The 18,801-nt window shown below is 41.0% G+C and overlaps 2 protein-coding genes across 3 annotated transcripts; one reads left to right on the top strand and one right to left on the bottom strand.

Moving 5' to 3' along the window:
- Positions 1-377: 377 nt before the first annotated feature.
- On the bottom strand, positions 378-12,632 carry cirsr (corepressor of RBPJ and splicing regulator). The gene is made up of 10 exons (XM_029703169.1): positions 12,259-12,632; positions 10,556-10,650; positions 10,234-10,307; positions 10,096-10,109; positions 7,588-7,640; positions 7,448-7,496; positions 6,144-6,261; positions 5,049-5,155; positions 3,156-3,241; positions 378-3,020 (listed from the first exon to the last, which is right to left on the bottom strand). The coding sequence occupies exons 1-10, from the start codon at positions 12,328-12,330 to the stop codon at positions 2,165-2,167; spliced, it is 1,524 nt and encodes a 507-aa protein (XP_029559029.1). The 5' UTR covers positions 12,331-12,632; the 3' UTR covers positions 378-2,164.
- Positions 12,633-12,655: 23 nt separating this feature from the next.
- On the top strand, positions 12,656-18,801 carry scrn3 (secernin 3). 2 transcript variants are annotated; one of them, XM_029703172.1, is made up of 8 exons: positions 12,656-12,846; positions 16,200-16,304; positions 16,433-16,614; positions 16,790-16,989; positions 17,086-17,298; positions 17,649-17,811; positions 17,913-18,093; positions 18,179-18,801. In XM_029703172.1, exons 3-8 carry the CDS (start codon positions 16,514-16,516, stop codon positions 18,338-18,340), a joined length of 1,020 nt encoding a protein of 339 aa, XP_029559032.1. In that variant the 5' UTR covers positions 12,656-12,846; positions 16,200-16,304; positions 16,433-16,513; the 3' UTR covers positions 18,341-18,801. The 2 variants fall into 2 exon arrangements, with proteins under 2 accessions (XP_029559032.1, XP_029559031.1); XM_029703171.1 differs by having other exon boundaries at positions 16,148-16,304.

Genomic DNA, 18,801 nt, shown 5'->3' with positions numbered 1-18,801 from the left:
GGCAATAGAGGAAAATTATTTTCATTTCCTTTTGTGTGCCTGGGTTTAAGGGAGAGATCAGGAAAATAACGACCTAAAATAACATTTACATTTTCTATAATCATCACCAAATTTGAGTTCAAGAATAAACAACTAAAGCTGAAGACTAAAATACAAACAAATGATTATATCATATATTTAGCATTTAATATCAATGTGACCTTTTAAATGTGCAGGCATGATTTAAAATAAAATAGGCCCATTCAAAATCAGGCTACTAAAATATATAAAACAAATAACAAATCAATGCAACCTGCAGTTGCAAGTGTGTTTATTTTTTCAAATTTAAATTAGCTGTGTATTTGCAGTGACTTTCTGATGTTATTTTTGTCTTCTTCTGGAAAATATTTCTCATAAAACATTTTATTTATTTATTATGCTGTAAATCATTTACATAGTTTTCAATTATATGGCTACAAAAGGTGGTTGAAATCAAAACGATAAGTGCGTCCAAATGCTTTTGGGAGAGAGACGCCTGGTGTTGCGGACAGTAAGTGCTGTCAGTTATCTGCTTTGTTGCTTTCCCTGGAATGCCCTCTCACTGAGCATTAGGCAGCAGTCATCTTTGTTTTCAAGCCACAATAAAAGAGAGAGATCAAAGAAGAGAACCAGTGCGACGTTACGGGCCACATTTCGCTGCTAAAGGGCTCACGCCATTCTCCCCGTCCCCAGGGTAAAACAATGTCCATCATCTCACAATGGAAGGATTTTTTTCTCGTGATAATGACAAAATGACAAATCATCAAACCAATTTGGATAGCCTAAAGCATTTAAAGTATAGGCTTATAGGCGCACCCCCCCTGCATTATTGGAGTTAAATTGGCTACACAGAATAGACAAATCTGAAGCGAGAAACAAAACGTGCAATTCTCGACTTTTCTGATCAGGAATTATCAAAGAATATCACGTCGACATTAGTTATCCATCTATGCTAATTGCTATGGCTTTTCCAAAAATATATGGCTCCTAAACAAATGCGGACTCGTAGGCTACACTGTTCAATATGTCAAATGAACCCAAATGAACTCATGGTTTCTTCTGTTTTGTCCATCATGGTGATCATGTCATGCAGGTAGCTTACAAGTAATATCTAAAGGCCAATAGGCACGCCGTGTTGCGTAAATCATGCATTGTGTTTTACACTAAAAGTAAATTGACTTCAATTCAGAATTGGGTCTTCAGTGTTCAACATTTGAAACAAACTTGAGATCTACACACTAATCACGTATGCAGGCATACTCATATGGATCGCATAGGCTACTGAACACTCAGACTGAGTGTCAGTCAACCATGCTCCTGTTTAGGGCACTTGTTGCAAAATCCCATTGTGAAACAAGTCTACATAATTAGGCTAGACTTGTAACAAATGTGATGAAACACGGTTACAAGCATGTGAGAACAGAACGTTTCCCACTGGAAATCATTTCAGTTTTGTTCAGTAATGTCTAGTTTTGATTTACATTTGGGTGAGTTGTCAACTAACGTGATATAAACAAAACAATTCACCATGCCATTTGATTTAGGTTAAAAGTTGGGTGAAAAAAAAACCCAATTCCATTACTTTGACAATCAGTTTTCCACGTTGGTTCAACGTCACATAAATTGTTGTTTAAATGACGTGGGGAAACATTGATTCCCCCAACAATTGCCCAATGGGTTATTACACTTTCACCAAACCAAAATATTTTCATTTCGATTTGCTATAATATTCTTTCAGTATTCTGAAGAGTTATCGGCAATAAAATGACAACCATGAAGTGCATGCGAGACAATCTGACAAATATTTCTGTGGTTCAAGTTATTTTACATCTACTGCTGCCCTCTAGTGGAGGAAAATAATAACTTTGAAGGCCTGCGCTCTCATGATGCTGTAGCAGCCAAATAGCAGGTAACATCAAAACATGACCAATACTGTGCAGGCTACTAGAACTTTGGTTTCTATGTGTTGTTTAATGTTTAATAAAGTGAGCACACTTAAAGAAAAAAAATGATATTTTACAGTAGCATCATAAAACATTGACAACATTACACGTTCGTGTCGAAAAATATTCACTTTGTTTAGGCCAGCAAAATAAAAAGGTACGTCATTACTGGCCCACTTTGTAAGATTGTCTACTCTCACAGTTTAGCGCTTTCTCTCAGCTCTATCTCGGCTTCTGGCTCTTTTCTCCCTCCCTCTGCCTGTACTCCTGCTTCTACTCCTCCCTTTGCCCCCCCCCTCTCTCCCCCGATCTCGGCTCCTACTCCTCTCCTTTGCTGCCGCTTTATCCTTCGCCCCGCTGCTGCTTCTATTCCGCTCTCTGCCTGTGCTCCTGCTCCTCCCTTTACCTCCCCTCTCTCTACCGCTCTCGTGGCTTCTGCTCCGCTCTTTTGCTGCTTTATCCTTCACTCCATCTCTGCTCCTGCTCCTCTCTCGTCTACTTTTCCCCTCATCCTTACTGCGAACCTTGTCTTTACCTCCCTCCTTGTCTCTCTCACTGCTCCTGCTTCTTTCTGGGCCAGGCTGGGAGCTGCTGCTGGTTCTCTGCCTCTCCCTGCTGTCGTGTCTGTGTCTCTCCTGACGTTCTTCCACCCTCATCTTTCTCTCTGGACTGTACTTTCTGCCCTCGCTCCTGCCTGGCTCAGGCCTTGTTTGTGTCTTCTCTCTGGTATCGTCTTTGTGCCGTTTCTGTCTGGAGGTTGGGCTCCGTGACCTGCTCCTGTGAGAGGCGGCCTTGGTCTTACTGTTGACTAGTCCCTCACTCTTCGTGTTATCACAACAGGAGTCCTTTCTCTTGCCCTTCTTCTTCTTCTTCTGGCTCTTAGAGTTGCTGTCAGAGTCTGAGTCACTGTCACCATCACTGCTGCTGCTGCTACTTTCACTGGAGCTGTCACGCTTCTTCTGCTTTCCTTTACTCTTCTTCTGCTTTCCTTTACTCTTCTTCTGCTTTTTGCCCTTCTTGTCTTTCTTCTTCTCCTTCTTTTCTAGACGATCCAGTTTCCTTTAAAAAAGAAAGACAATAGATGCGAGTAGATCACGTTTACTTTTATTTTTGAATGAATCATCCTTTGTCTTATTTTACAATGAGCATACTTGCATCCAAAACAACTAAACCTATGAATGAATGCTCTCCTACCTGAGGAGCTTCTCTTTCTGTTTAGTAGTCAACGACTTCAGGAATTCAACCTCGGGATCCTCCTCTTCTTCACTGGCGACATACTCCTATAGCAGAAAAACAATGAACAACAAGTCAAACACAATTCAAGATAATTAAAAAGCAAATACTAACTAAACGTGCTTATAATTTAATGTAGAAGAGATGTCACAAATGATTAGAGGAAGCAAGTAAGACGAGAATAAAATCTGCTGAACAAAAATACAAATGCAACAATTTCAAAGATTTTTACTGAGTTACAGTTCATATAAGGAAAATCAGTCCCTAATCTACGGATTTCACATGACTGGGAATACAGATATGGCATCTGTTGGTCACAGATAGGGGCCTGGATCAGAAAACCAGTCAGTATCTGGGGTGACAACCATTTGCCTCATGCAGCGCGACACATCTCCTTCGCATAGAGTTGATCAGGCTGTCGATTGTGGCCTGTGGAATGTTGTCCCACTCCTCTACAATGGCTGTGTGAAGTTGCTGGATATTATCAAGAACTGGAACACGCTGTCGTACATGTCAATCCAGAGCATCCCAAACATGCTCAATGGTTGACAAGTCTGTTGAGTATGCAGGCCATGGAAGAACATTTTCAGCTTCTAGGATTTATGTACAGATCCTGCGACATGGGGCCGTGCATTATTATGCTGCAACATGAGGTGATGGCAGCAGATTAATGGCACGACGATGGGCCTCAGGATATCGTCACAGTGTCTCTGTGCATTGAAATTGCCATCGATAAAATGCAATTGTGTTCATTGTCCGTAGCTTAAGCCTGCCCACACAATAACCCCACCGCCACCATGGGGCACTCTGATCACAATGTTGACATCAGCAAACCGCTCGCCCACACGACGCCATACACGCTGTCTGCCCGGTACAGTTGAAACCGGGATTCATCCGTGAAGAGCACACTTCCCCAGCGTGCCAGTGGCCATCGAAGGTGAACATTTGCCCACTGAAGTTTGTTACGACGCCGAACTGCAGTTAGGTCAAGACCCTGGTGAGGACAACGAGAACGCAGATGAGCTTCCCTGAGACGGTTCCTGACAGTGTGTGCAGAACGTCTTTGGTTGTGCAAACCCACAGTTTCATCAGCTGTCTGAGTGGCTGGTCTCAGACGATCCCACAGGTGAAGAAGATGGATGTGGAGGTCCTAGGCTGGTGTGGTTACACGTGGTCTGTGGTTGTACGTACGGTCAAATTCTCTAAAACGATGTTGAGGCGACTAATGGTAGAGAAATTAACAATAATCTCTCTGGCAAAAGCTCTGGTGGACATTCCTGCAGTCAGCATTCCAATTGTACACTCCCTCAAAACTTGAGACATCTGTGGCATTGTGTTGTGTGACAAAACTGCACATTTTAGAGTGGTCTTTTATTGTCCCCCAGCACAAGGTGCACCTGTGTAATGATCATTTAATCAGATTCTTGATATGCCACGCCTGTCAGGTGAATGGATTATCTTGGCAAAGGCAAATTTCTCACTAACAGGGATGTAAACAAATTTGTGCTCAACATTTGAGAGAAATAAGCTTTTAGTGCATATGGAACATTTCTGGGATATTTTATTTCAGCTCATGAAACATGGGACCAACACCTTACATGTTGCATTTATATTTTTGTTCAGTGTATATACCACCGCATCTTGTGTTGCAACAATCCTATAATTTCCACAGTTAGTCTCATCACATGTGAACAATTGACTAACGTTAAACTTGAAGCGACTGGAATAGTGCTGTGGTGTGGTTTGGTTTACTCTGATAATTGGGCAGTTTGCAGCAATCACATTTAGACCAGGGATTTGCTATGGATATTGTTGGTGTTTTTCTTCAGGGGGAGAAGAGGAACAGAAGATTACCTGCGATGGATCACAAACAGTAGAATTTCTCCCAAGGACACATTTCTTCAGGGCAAATCCACTGTTCCGCATCTCTGCCATTAACTCAGAGGGGTGCATCGACGGACCTGTTAGCACAAATCACAGCCTCAAAGTCCCATTGATGTCTGACCGCATCCACCACTGCCTCCACAGTGGGGAATTCAGGGGTGGCTTTGTTAACAGAAAGGGATACCAAATCAACTCACTCGTCTTCTGGTTGAGCAAATCATACAATATCATTCTCCCAAAGCAGTGGTTAGGGGAATCAGAATACACAATACTTTCATTTTTCTCCCAGCACAGGAGGGGCTCCATTATGGCCTACACTATCAACGCCATTCACAGGACTGTCCCACGGTAAACATTACTTTACTAATCCACTTCCTGATTGCAGCAGTCAGAATCAGCTCCACAGGACACCAGGAACGATGGCAACTACTGCTACAAGGTACAGACTAGAGCTGGGTGATATTTACAAAAATCCACATTGCAATAAACTGCCTGAATTGATACGATAACAAATAGAACGCTAAGTTTATAACAATGTGCACCACAGATTTTAAAATGATCATTTAAACCATTACTACTAGTTTGAGGGCTGTAGCCATTAGTTGTCACATTAACAAATCACCCATATTAGCAAACGTATTTCATTTCAAACTTCACATTTCTCTATATAGGCTACTTATCATAATGAACGAAATCAGCAAAATGCCTGCGATAAGTGTTTGGTATCGATAATTCAGTTTATTGCCCCAGCTCTAGTGTAGACTTTTCACCAATATACAATGTAATAGTGAATTATATTCTATTGGACTAATTATTATAGATTTTTTTGTGCGCCATAGGTGCATCATACATTGATAACAAGTTCTTTATTCAAATTATTTCAAAGGAACTGGTGAAGTAAATATAATTTTGTCATTGAGAATGAAAATACGAATACAAATATTTATTTACATTTTTATAAACCATTACGTCTGTGAAATATTATTCATAATTACCAGCTGGCTAACTTTTTTTTAACCTCTACTTATCCTGATAGGTCAATTAAAAACAGATTGTTATTTGTACCTGCTTCCTCTGTGGGTGCAGCGCTGGCATTGATCCCAGACAGGCCGAAGAGAGGGCACTCTCTGTCTGTATTCACATGGCCCCATTTGTGACACTTGATGCATCTCACGTTGCGAACCTGAGAATCACAGGTGATTCGACTGAACTTAATCCATTCATTCCATCACTCATAATACCTCCAATAGGACCTGCTACGCAGGTATGCATGACGTAATGTAAATAAACACATTGTAATCCTGAGTTCAACATGATCCTTTTCCTTTAGCGCCACCAAGTGTCAAATTCCAACACATGTTTGTTAACAGAAGAGTATTTAGCGCTGACGATGATATTAAAACCGCAGATTGTTATCAATAGGTAAGTCATTTGAGTTAAATCAAACATAAATGGGCACATTATTAATCTATTAAAAAAGGTTCTCACACACACACACACACACACACACAACCAGTCAAAAGTTGGGACACACCTACTCATTCCAAGCCTTTTTTTTTTTTTTTTGGTACTGTTTTCTACATTGTAGAATAATAGGGAAGACATCAAAACTATGAAATAACACATATGGAATCAAGTGTTAAAAAAAGTGTTAAACAAATGTTATATTTCAGAATCTTCAAAGTAGCCACCCTTTGCCTTGACAGCTTTACGCTCTTGCAATTTTCTCAAACAGCTTCATGAAGCAGTCACCTGGAATGCATTTCAATTAACAGGTGTGCCTTCTTAAAAGTGAATTTGTGGAATTTATTTTCTTCTTAATGCATTTGAGCCAATCAGTTGTGTTGTGACAAGGTAGGGGTGGTATACAGAAAATGGCACTATTTGGTAAAAGACCAAGTCCATATTATGGCAAGAACAGCTCAAATAAGCAAAGAGAAACGACAGTCCATCATTACTTTAAGACATGAAGGTCAGTTAATACGGAACATTTCAAGAACTTTGAAAGATTCTTCAAGTGCAATCGCAAAAACCATAAAGCACTATGATGAAACTGGCTCTCATGAAGACCGCCACAGGAAATGAAGACCCAGAGTTACCTCTGCTGCAGAGGATAAGTTCCTTAGAGTTACCTGCACCTCAGATTGCAGCCCAAATAAATGCTTCACAGAGTTCAAGTAACAGACATCGCAACATCAACCGTTCAGAGGAGACTGCGTGAAATATTGATTTGTTTAACACTTTTTTGGGTTACTACATGATTCCATAGTTTTGATGTCTTGTTCACTATTATTCTACAATGTAGAAAATAGTAAAAATAAAGAAAAACCCTTGAATGAGTAGGTGTTCGAACGGTAGTGTATATTCACCTGAATTCCAAATGGTTGATCCCTAATAGCCATGTCATCCTTGGCATACCTAAAAAGATGAAAGAGAAAGGATCAACAAATGTACATTTAAACTCAAGTCATCTAAATGTTTGTACTGATCAACACAATTACCGACTTACTTCTCTCGAGGGGCCGTCTTTTGCCACTCAAACTTGTATTCTGATTCACCTTCCTATAAGAGAAGATGCAACGCATAGAACTTTAATAATGCCAACATATCTCGCATCACTCATCTCATATGTATATACTGTCTTTTATACCATCTATTGCATCTTGCTTATAGTGCTCTGGCATTGCTCATCCATGTATTTATATGTACATATTCCTTTACTTAGATGTGTGTATTAGGCAGTGGTTGTGGAATTGTTAGATTACATGTTAGATATTGCTACAATGTTGGAACTAGAAGCACAAGCATTTTGCCACACTCGCATTAACATCTGCTAACCATGTGTATGTGACCAATAAAATGTGATTTGAATAATAAACCAACACATGCCTTTAAATCTACAACATTTACCAGAGTATAAATGAACAAAAATCTAAACAGATGGAACAATTTCAAAGATTTTACTAAGTTACAGTTCATAGAAGGAAATCAGTCAATTGTAATAAATTCATTAGGTCCTAATCTAGAAGCCAGATGTGAAGGTCCTGGGCTGGTCTGCGGTTGTGATACCGATTGGATGTACTGCCATATTATCGAAAACAACGTTGGAGGCGGCTTATGGCAGAGAAATTAACATTAAATTCTCTGGCAACAGCTCTGGTGGACATTCCTGCAGTCAGCATGCCAATCGCACACTACCTCAACTTGAGACATCTGTGGCATTGTGTTGTCTGACAAAACTAGACATTTTAGAGTGGCCTTTTATTGTCCCCAGCACAAGGTGCACTTGTGTAATGATCATGCTGTTTAATCAGCTTCTTGATATGCCACACTAGTCAGGTGTATGGATGAGAGGTCGACCGATTAATCGGAATTGCCGATTATTAGGGCCGATTTCAAGTTTTCATAACAAATCGGTAATCAGTATTTTTGGACGCCGCGAGGAGACTGCGTGGCAGGTTGACCACCTGTTACACGAGCGCAGCAAGGAGCCAAGGTAAATTGCTTGCTAGCTAGCTAGCTAGCTAGCTAGCATTAAACATATCTTAATCTAAATCACTAGTTAAACTAGTAATATCATCAACCATGTGTAGTTATCTAGCTTGTCCTGCGTTGCATATAATCAATGCGGTGCCTGTTAATTTCTCATTGAATCACAGCCTACTTCGCCAAATGGGTGATGATTTAACAAGCGCATTCGCAAAAAAAAGCACTGTCGTTGCACCGATGTGTACCTAATCATAAACATCAATGCCTTTCTTAAAATCAATACACAAATACATTTTTTAAAACCTGCATATTTAGTTAATATTGCCTTGCTAACATGAATTTCTTTTAACTAGGGAAATTGTGTCACTTCTCTTGCGTTCTGTGCAAGTAGAGTCAGGGAATATGCAGCAGTTTGGGCCGCCTGGCTCGTTTCGAACTGTGTGAAGACCATTTCTTCCTAACAAAGACTAATTCTTTTGCTAGAATTTTACATAATTATGACATAACATTGAAGGTTGTGCAATGTAACAGCAATATTTAGACTTATGGATGCCACCCGTTCGATAAAATATGGTATGGTTCCGTATTTCACTGAAATAATAAACGTTTTGTTTTCCATATTAATGACCTACGGCTCATATTTCTGTGTGTTTATTATATTCTAATTAAGTCTATGATTTGATAGAGCAGTCTGACTGAGCGGTGGTAGGCTGCAGCAGGCTCGCAAGCATTCTTTCCTGCGTTTGCCAGCAGCTCTTCGCTGTGCTTCAAGCATTGCGCTGTTTATGACTTCAAGCCTATCAACTCCCGAGATTAGGCTGGCAATACTAAAGTGCCTATAAGAACATCCAATAGTCAAAGGTATATGAAATACAAATGGTATAGAGAGAAATAGTCCTATAATTCCTATAATAACTACAACCTAAAACTTCTTACCTGGGAATATTGAAGACTCATGTTAAAAGGAACCACCAGCTTTCATATGTTCTGAGCAAGGAACTTAAACGTTAGCTTTTTTACATGGAGAAGAAAGTACTAAACACTGAGTTTTTTCATTATTTAAACCAAATTGAACATGTTTCATTATTTATTTGAGACTAAATTGATTTTATGTATTATATTAAGTTAAAATAAGTGTTCATTCAGTATTGTTGTAATTGTCTTCATTACACACACACACACACACACACACACACACACACACACACACACACACACACACACACACACACACACACACACACACACACACACACACACACACACACACAGTGTCGGCCTAATCGGTATCGGCGTTGAAAAATCATAATCGGTCGACCTCTAATATGGATTATCTTGGCAAATGAGAAATGCTCACTAACGGAGATGTAAACAAATTTGTGCACAAAATTTGGTGGAGAAAATATATTTTTGTGCATATGAAAAAAATGTGGGGATCTTTTATTTCAGCTCATGAAAAATGAGACCAACATGTTTATATTTTTGTTCAGTACATTAATGCTTTCTTGGAGAAGTCTGATGTGCTTACCTCTTTGGTCTCTTCTTCTCAGTAGAGTGGACAGTGCGTGAGAAAGGAGAGCAGAGATCAGTGGAAAGTCATATGGTTTGTTTAGTATGGTGAAAAAATGCCCATCTAATGCAGCAGAACCAGGATTGATGTAGTTACCTTTGTCTGCCCCAGGTGGAGCTTCATACATGAAGTTGAGACCATTCTTCACACGATCATCTCCCATCAACAGTCTAAGGAGAAAGGTTTTAACAGCCGAAACGTCAGACAACGGGTTTCAATCTGTTATATGATCAATTAGAGCTGTGATTTTACACAAGACAAAATATAGGTATACATTTAGATGACAAGTACAGCAACTTCCAGTGGTTAAATAATGAGAGACTAATAAGAAGTCCTATGTAAAGGCATAGCATAATTGAGATCCAAGTATCTGGATCATGTTGTGCAGCCACAGATCCTCAGAATATCTGTAACCCACCTGTTGTTGTAGGTGTCTTGTTCTTTTAGGTAAGAATTCATGAGGTCCTCCTGCTTCTTCTTCTCGAATGTTAATTTCTGCTCTGCTATCCATACCTGTACCACGGTAAAATGGATAACATTGAGAATAGCCAAGTCATATTTGTATCCTAGTAAATGTATTGTATCTATGGGACATAGCTAGCTATCTTTCTGAATGTTACATAATGTAGTTAGCTAGCTAATGTGCTAGTCAACAACCGTGTTGTTAGCCCCCAGGTGGTGAAGGTAGGAAACATCTCCACTTCGCTGATCCTCAACACTGGGGCCCCACAAGGGTGTGTGCTCAGCCCCCTCCTGTACTCCCTGTTCACCCATGACTGCGTAGCCATGCACGCCTCCAACTCAATCATCAAGTTTGCAGACGACTCAACAGTAGCGGGCTTGATTACAAACAACGACTAGATAGCCTACAGGGAGGAGGTGAGGGCACTCGGAGTGTGGTGTCAGGAAAAAAACCTCTCACTCAACATCAACAAAACAAAGGAGATGATTGTGGACTTCAGGAAACAGCAGAGGGAGCACCCCCCCCTTCCACAGGACAGCAGTGGAGAAGGTAGAATGTTAAGTTCCTCGGCATACATATCACAGACAAACTGAAATGGTCCACCTACACAGACAGTGTGGTGAAGAAGGCGCAACAGCGCCTCTTCAACCTCAGGAGGCTGAAGAAATTTGGCTTGTCACCTAAAACCCTCAAACTTTTACAGATGCACAATTGAGGGCATCCTGTCGGGCTGTATCACCGCCTGGTACGGCAACTGCACCGATCACCGCCGCAAGGCTCTCCAGAGGGTGGTGCAGTCTTCACAACGCATCACCAGAGGCAAACTACCTGCCCTCCAGGACACCTACAGCACCCAATGTCACAGGAAAGCCAAAAATATCAAAAGGACAACAACCACCCGAGCCACTGCCTGTTCATCCCGCTACCATCCAGGAGGCAAGGTCAGTACAGGTGCAGCAAAGATGGGCCCGAGAGACTGAAAAACAGCTTCCATCTCAAGGCCATCAGACTGTTAAACAGCCATTATAACACAGGGAGGCTGTTGCCTACATACAGACTCAAAATCATTGGCCATTTTAACAAACGGATCACTAGTCACTTTAATAATGCCACTGTAATAATGTTTACATATCATACATACTCATCTCATATGTTAATACTGTATTTTATACCATCTATTGCATCTTGCCTATGCTGCTCGGTCATTGCTAATCCATATATTTATATGTACATATTCTTATTCCATCCCTTTAGATTTGTGTGTATTAGGTAGTTGTGGAATTGTTAGATTACTTGTTAGATATTACTGCATTGTCGGTACTAGAAGCACAAGCATTTCGCTACACTCGCATTAACATATGCTGCTAACCACGGGTATGTGACCAATAACGTACAATTTGATTTGTTAGCTAGCTAGCTTCATACTGGCTTGCCAATGTTAGCTGACTGATTTAACGAACCTATACGCCTATAGTAGCTAGTTAGGGATCATTCTTCTCATAACTAAATAACATCTAGAGGTGATACGTTCAAATTGGAAATACATTTTCTTCAGATAACTTATCTGGCTAAATCCAAATGAGATTATATACGTCAGTTAGCTAACCAAGCTAGTTACTTCCTGGTGAGCAAAACTATACCAAAGATTTGCCACTTACCTTTTTTATATTTGACTTAGATGCAGGGTGAAAATCTTTCTTGCACATAAAATTAGCAAAAGACTTCCCCATGATTGAATAATATTAGTTAGCTAGCTAGGGGATTAAATGCGAAATGTTGGCAAACTCGCGCTGACAAAAACAAAACTGTCGTTACTAGTTACCACAGCCACAAAGTGCTAAACGCTGCATATTTGTTTCTTCTTAAAATGTGATTTAAACTGAACTTTAACCCTAATATTAACAACACTGTTAATATTATGCCTAACCATAAATTAAGACCACAAAGCAAATTTTTCTTTTCATGAATTGTTACGATATAACCAATTTGTTGCTGTGGTAACTAGTGGAAACACCCCAAAACGAGGTCATTAACATCTTCTTCCGAGTCAGCTCTCTGCGTGCGTGACCTCTGACGTTCAGCGAGGCAGTCACGACGTTCATCGTGCGCACTTGTGAAATCTGGTAAAGATTGAAATAAAAGTGAAAGTAAGGACGAAAGTTTATAGTTTAATGAATCAGGGGGACACTTACACGAATTAAATTGTCGGCTACAATTTGTGATCGGCTACTTGGCTGCGGTGACAGGTAACGTTAACATGCCTAGCTGAAATCAGCAGATTATTTCAGATTGTACATTAGACAGGCAATGTCCAGTGTATGGTCAAGTGCTTTGTTTGTGTGTTCATTTGGTAAAATCATCAACCAGTTCTGCGTATTTTATCCCAGTGTGTTCTTTGTAAATAGCCTTCTGTCACAGTAGCTTCCCACTGGGCACAAACAGGTTGAATCAGTTTTCTCAGCGGAATTTGTCAACGTATTGTGACGTGGAATCTAAATGTCATTATTCATGTAAACTGTTGTTTTGTGGGTGAAATTTCAACCACAGGATTATATCATAATTTCAACACATTTTCAACATAGACACATATAAAATATGTTGAATTTGTACCTTTTTAAACAACGTCAGATATTCAACATTATATCCACCGTCAGATTTTTTTTTTTAGTGGGCAGCACCTCCTACTGTAGATAGGAGAGTTGATCTACAACTATGCTCTTTATTTAGTGATTGGGGAAAAAAACGATACAGTTACATATCCGCAATATAATTTTTTGGGCTGTACCTGCACCAAAACTCCAGTATTCTTTTCCTTGATAGCTTGTTTTTCCCAGCCACCGTGCTTCTTTCACATGCATTGCTTGCTGTTTGGGGTTTTAGGCTGGGTTTCTGTACAGCACTTTGAGATTTCAGCTGATGTACGAAGGGCTATATAAATAAATTTGATTTGATTTGATTTGATTTTGTTCTCCATCTTCATTTTAAATAGGGAGTCCATTTTTTCCTTTTTTTTTAAAGCACTTTTATTTCCATGACTGATCTAAACTCGTTTTCTATGGCTTTCTTGTCCCTCTGCAGCAGACATACTGTATGGTGAGCAATATGTTTGGAATATTGAATCGCAATACATAAAGAATCGTGATAATCCCAATAGATATCATATTGGCACCTAAGTATCGTGATAATATCTTTTCGTGAGGTCCCTGGCAATTCCCTTCCCTAACTTTATTGGTTTATTGGTATCTTTAAAGGGATACTTTAGATAAAGGTTGATTTGATTTAGTCCTATTCTTTAACTTTGATTCTTGGTTGAGTTGGAGATGTGAATCCAACATATCAATTATTCATTTGTAGACAAACTGGAATTAAAGCCAAAGATACATCTCCTTCAAATGTAGAAATTTTGTTGCGTTTTCAACCAAACACAATTCAATTCCACTTTTGCAATAGAGTAAATTTACTTGTCGACAAGTTAACAAATATATATTGGATTCATCTTTATATTTTATTTTTAATCCCAGCCCCCGTCCCCGCAGGAGGCCTTTTGCCTTTTGGTAGGCCGTCATTGTAAATAAGAAGTTGTTCTTAACTGGCTTGCCTAGTTAAATAAAATTTAGAAAATTAATAATTACTTCTCCAACCAAACCAAAACTAAAAGTTAAATAATAAGTTTAAGCCAGTGGCTCAGATGAAACTATCCAAGCATTAAATTATGATATTTGGCTGCGTTGTCAACCAAACACAATTCAGTAATACTTTAGTAATACAGTTAAGGCTGTCTTCTAAACTAACGTGACAGTATTTATTCAAATGTAAAATGAGTAACACATCCATGGCCACATTTTGAGGTTAGCCTACTGCAACTGACCTTTTAAACAGGTCAACATTCACAAGGCTGCGGGGCCAGACGGATTACCACGATGTGTACTCCGAGCATGCGCTGACCAACTGGCAAGTGTCTTCACTGACATTTTCAACCTCTCCCTGTCTGAGTCTGTAATACCAATATGTTTCAAGCAGACCACCATAGTCCATGTGCCCAAAAACACTAAGGTAACCTACCTAAATGACTAGCGACCCGTAGCACTCACGTCTGTAGCCATGAAGTGCTTTGAAAGGCTGATCATGGCTCACATCAACACCATTATCCCAGAAACCCTAGACCAATTTGCATACTGCTCCAACAGATCTACAGATGATGCAATCTCTATTGCACTCCACACTGTCCTTTCACACCTGGACAAAAGGAACACCTATGTGAGAATGCTATTGATTGACAGATCAGCGGTCAACACCATAGTGCCCTCAAAGCTCATCACTAAGCTAAGGACCCTGGGACTAAACAACTCCCTCTGCAACTGGATCCTGGACTTCCTGACGGGCCTCTCCCAGGTGGTAAGGGTAGGTAACAACACATCCGCCACGCTGATCCTCAACACGGGGGCCACTCAGGGGTGCGTGCTCAGTCTCCTCCTGTACTCCCTGATCACTCATGACTGCACGGCCAGGCACGACTCCAACACCATCATTAAGTTTGCTGATGACGCAACAGTGACACCAACAACGATGAGACAGCCTATAGGGAGGAGGTCAGAGACCTGACCGTGTGGTGCCAGGATAACAACGTCTCCCTCAACGTGATCAAGACAAAGGAGATGATTGTGGACTACAGGAAAAGGAGGACAGAGCACGCCCCCGTTCTCATCGACGGGCCTGTAATGGAGCAGGTTGAGAGCTTCAAGTTCCTTGGCGTTCACATCACCAACCAACTAACATGGTCCAAGCACACCAAGACAGTCGTGAAGAGGGCACTACAAAACCTATTCCCCCTCAGGAGACTGAAAAGATTTGGCATGGGTCCTCAGATCCTCAAAAGGTTTTACAGCTGCACCATCGAGAGCATCCTGACGGGTTGCATCACTTCCTGGTATGGCAACTGCTTGGCCTCCGACCTCAAGGCACTACAGAAGGTAGTGTGTACGGCCCAGTACATCACCGGGGCCAAGCTTCCTGTCGTCCAGGACCTCTATACCAGGCAGTGTCAAATTGTCAAAGACTCCAGCCACCCTAGTCATAGACTGTTCTCTCTGCTACCGCACGGCAAGCGGTACCGGAGCACCGAGTCTAGGTCCAAGAGGCTCCTAAATAGCTTCTACCCCCAAGCCATAATACTCCTGAACAGCTAATCAAATGGCTACCCAGACTACATGAAGTTGTTGTATAAATAGAAAATATCTGACATTGCATTCCCATTTGAACTTTGTTGTGCTTTTAAATGGTTGAAAGCGCAGTGATAACACATTTAGATGACAAATAAACCAAATATCATTGTTTTTCCACTGGAATTTGTGCTTTTAGATGGTTGAAAGGATAGTTATAACACATTGGGAATTCTACAAACTTCTGTCTTGTCTTTTTGAGTGGGTGAATAAATGTAGAAATCTCATTGATCGACGTCTCAACCAAATATGACCAAAATGTCCACGTTGAAATAACGTTATTTGCCCAGTGGGTTGGTTTGGTTGCTGAATTCTTTCTGCCCACCAGAATGTACCCATCTTCCTGTGACACCTTTGTGGCTCTGCCCCCTGCCACCCAGGGACAGCGCATCGTCTTCGGAAAGAACTCAGACAGGCCCTGTGATGAGGTCCAGGAGGTGGTCTACTTCCCTGCGAGAGACTACAATGCAGGAGAAAAAGTTGAAGTATGTCTTTAAGACCTCCTCTGTACATGTTTTCGACATTTGTAGTGATGTGAAAATGTCACCTGTCTTACACTCAGTAGGTACCCAATGACAGCTGGGTCCCCTTTCTGTCTTGCTCCTCGGACTAGTGCACGTACATCGAAATTGAGCAGGCAGCCCATACCAATGCGGTTGTGCTGAGCAGACCAGCCTGGTTGTGGGGGGCTGAGATGGGGGCTAACGAGCATCAGGTGTGCATCGGAAACGAGGCCGTTTGGGGCAGAGAGAGCGCTGAGGACGAGGAGGCCCTTCTTGGCATGGATTTTGTCAGGTGAATATCTGCCAGTTGATTCATACATCATACATATCTGTTCCTGTCTGTAGTTTGTCATTCTTCCACTAAGCATTGCTCAGGTATTTGTTAATTATTGCTTGTAAAATAAAAATGCATTGCACTGTAAAGCAAATAATGGGGACACATCCATGTGATGGGTTTGTCTTTGCAGACTTGGTCTGGAGAGAGCAGAGACTGCTCAGAAGGCTGTGGATGTTATTGCTGAGCTGCTGGAGAAATATGGCCAGGGAGGAAACTGCATGGAGGACCAGTCTGGCTTTACCTACCACAACAGCTTCCTCATCTCCGACAGGACTGAGGCCTGGGTGATGGAGACGTCTGGGAAGTACTGGGCAGCAGAGAAAGTGGGAGGTACATTTTAATAAGCTATCAGTGTTTAAGTTTGCCCCAACTTCTGAACTTGCAGAGCAATAACAGTTTTGAACGTTGTTTTTGATCCTCCTCTAGATGGATATCGTAATATCTCCAATCAGTACTCCATAACAACCAAGATAGACAAGGAACACCCTGGGATGAGGGAGTATGCCAGGAGCCATGGCTGGTGGGATGGGAACGCCCCGTTCAGTTTTGCTGAGACATACTCTTTCATGACTACAGCCAGAATAGAGGCGTCTGGCAGCAGATACTGCGAAGGACGGAACCTACTAGAGCGAAGTAAAGGTGAGTTAAGTATGTAGATGAATGTAGGCCTTTGCTTTAAGGATTAGTTGTTTGCGTCAAGTGTAGAAAAAAAATGGGTTTGATCAGATTTTAATCAAAACTGAATAGCGAATCCATATAGGACAGGGCTCTCCAACCCTGTTTCTGGAGAGCTACCGACCTGTAGGTTTTCGCCCCAACACCAGTCGTAACTAACCTGATTCAACTTATCATCCAGCTAATTATTAGAATCAGGTGCGCTAAATTAGGCTTGTGAAAACCTACAGGACCATAGCTCTCCAGGAACAGGGTCAGAGAGCCCTGATATAGGATGACAAACCATTTACAATGAATTACTTCTGAGTATTTAGGACACATCACTGCTGAGACAATGATGGAAATCCTGAGGGACAAGGAGAGTGGCATCAACATGGAGGGGATGTTCATGACAACAGGAAGCATGGTGTCTGTCGTACCAACAGACTCCACCCTGCCAGGGGTGCACTACATCACTGGAACACCTGACCCTGAGAGGTAGCTGGCCACCGCTCACATGCCCTACCTAGCCATGTTAATTGTTCCATCTAAAGTTTATGCAAATCGCTGTATATTAAGGGTCCTTTCTTACCCAACAGGTCTGTTTTCAAACCTTTCGTCTTTGTGAAAGACATTAAACAATTGAAGCAAACTAGCTCTCCCTGTTATGGCCCTGATGACCCTGTAAAGAAGATACCCCGTTTCCAGAGCAAGCCAGATCGCAAACATCCACTGTTTATCAAACACGAGGTGGTGGCTGCAATCATTGACAGCACCAAGGTACAGAACTTTTCCTAATCTATACATCTTAACCCTTTAAAGATTAAGCAAATAATTGGCTTAAATGTAGCATTTTATTTTTCAGGACAAAGGAAAGAAGATCATGCAGAATATGAGAGAGTTAGAAAAGAAGAAGATGGCTGAGATGGAGAAACTTTTATCAAGTGGTATTGAAGACCCTACTTTAGTTGTGCACCTGTTTTCTAACTCAAGCCAGGAAGAACTGAGCGTGTACAGTAACATTTAGTGGGATCTTTCATATTGGAACGACAAGGGGTTGTTTCAAGATCAAACCCCAGTATGCCCCACTATGCAATAATTAAACTACATTGTAAGAGTAAATGGTAGTTTCACAAATTGCTGCTCATCAGTAAAGTATTAATACATCTGGGTCATGATTACAGCCCGTCATATTTTCTTTCAAATCCTTGTTTTATATTTTAAAACAAGCATTATATTTCAACCAAACAGTAATACTAGAGCAGTTGAGGAGAGAGTTGCCTTTAGTTTGACCTTTGAGCTGTTTACTGAGTGAGTTACATAAGGCTTATTTGAAGTAAAAGAACAGGACAAATTCACGTTATTACACCACTGCCGTCAGCCATCTGGAAAGCACCCTGAAAAGCCCTAAAGATAGAGCCACACCTACACGTTACCACATGTATCCACCAGTTCTGTTTTAACCCAGAATAAAAGGAATCGTGTAAA

Source organism: Salmo trutta, chromosome 20, assembly GCF_901001165.1.
Source record: "Salmo trutta chromosome 20, fSalTru1.1, whole genome shotgun sequence".
Classification (NCBI taxonomy): Eukaryota; Metazoa; Chordata; class Actinopteri; order Salmoniformes; family Salmonidae; genus Salmo; species Salmo trutta.
This window is presented reverse-complemented; position numbering and strand designations above follow the sequence as displayed.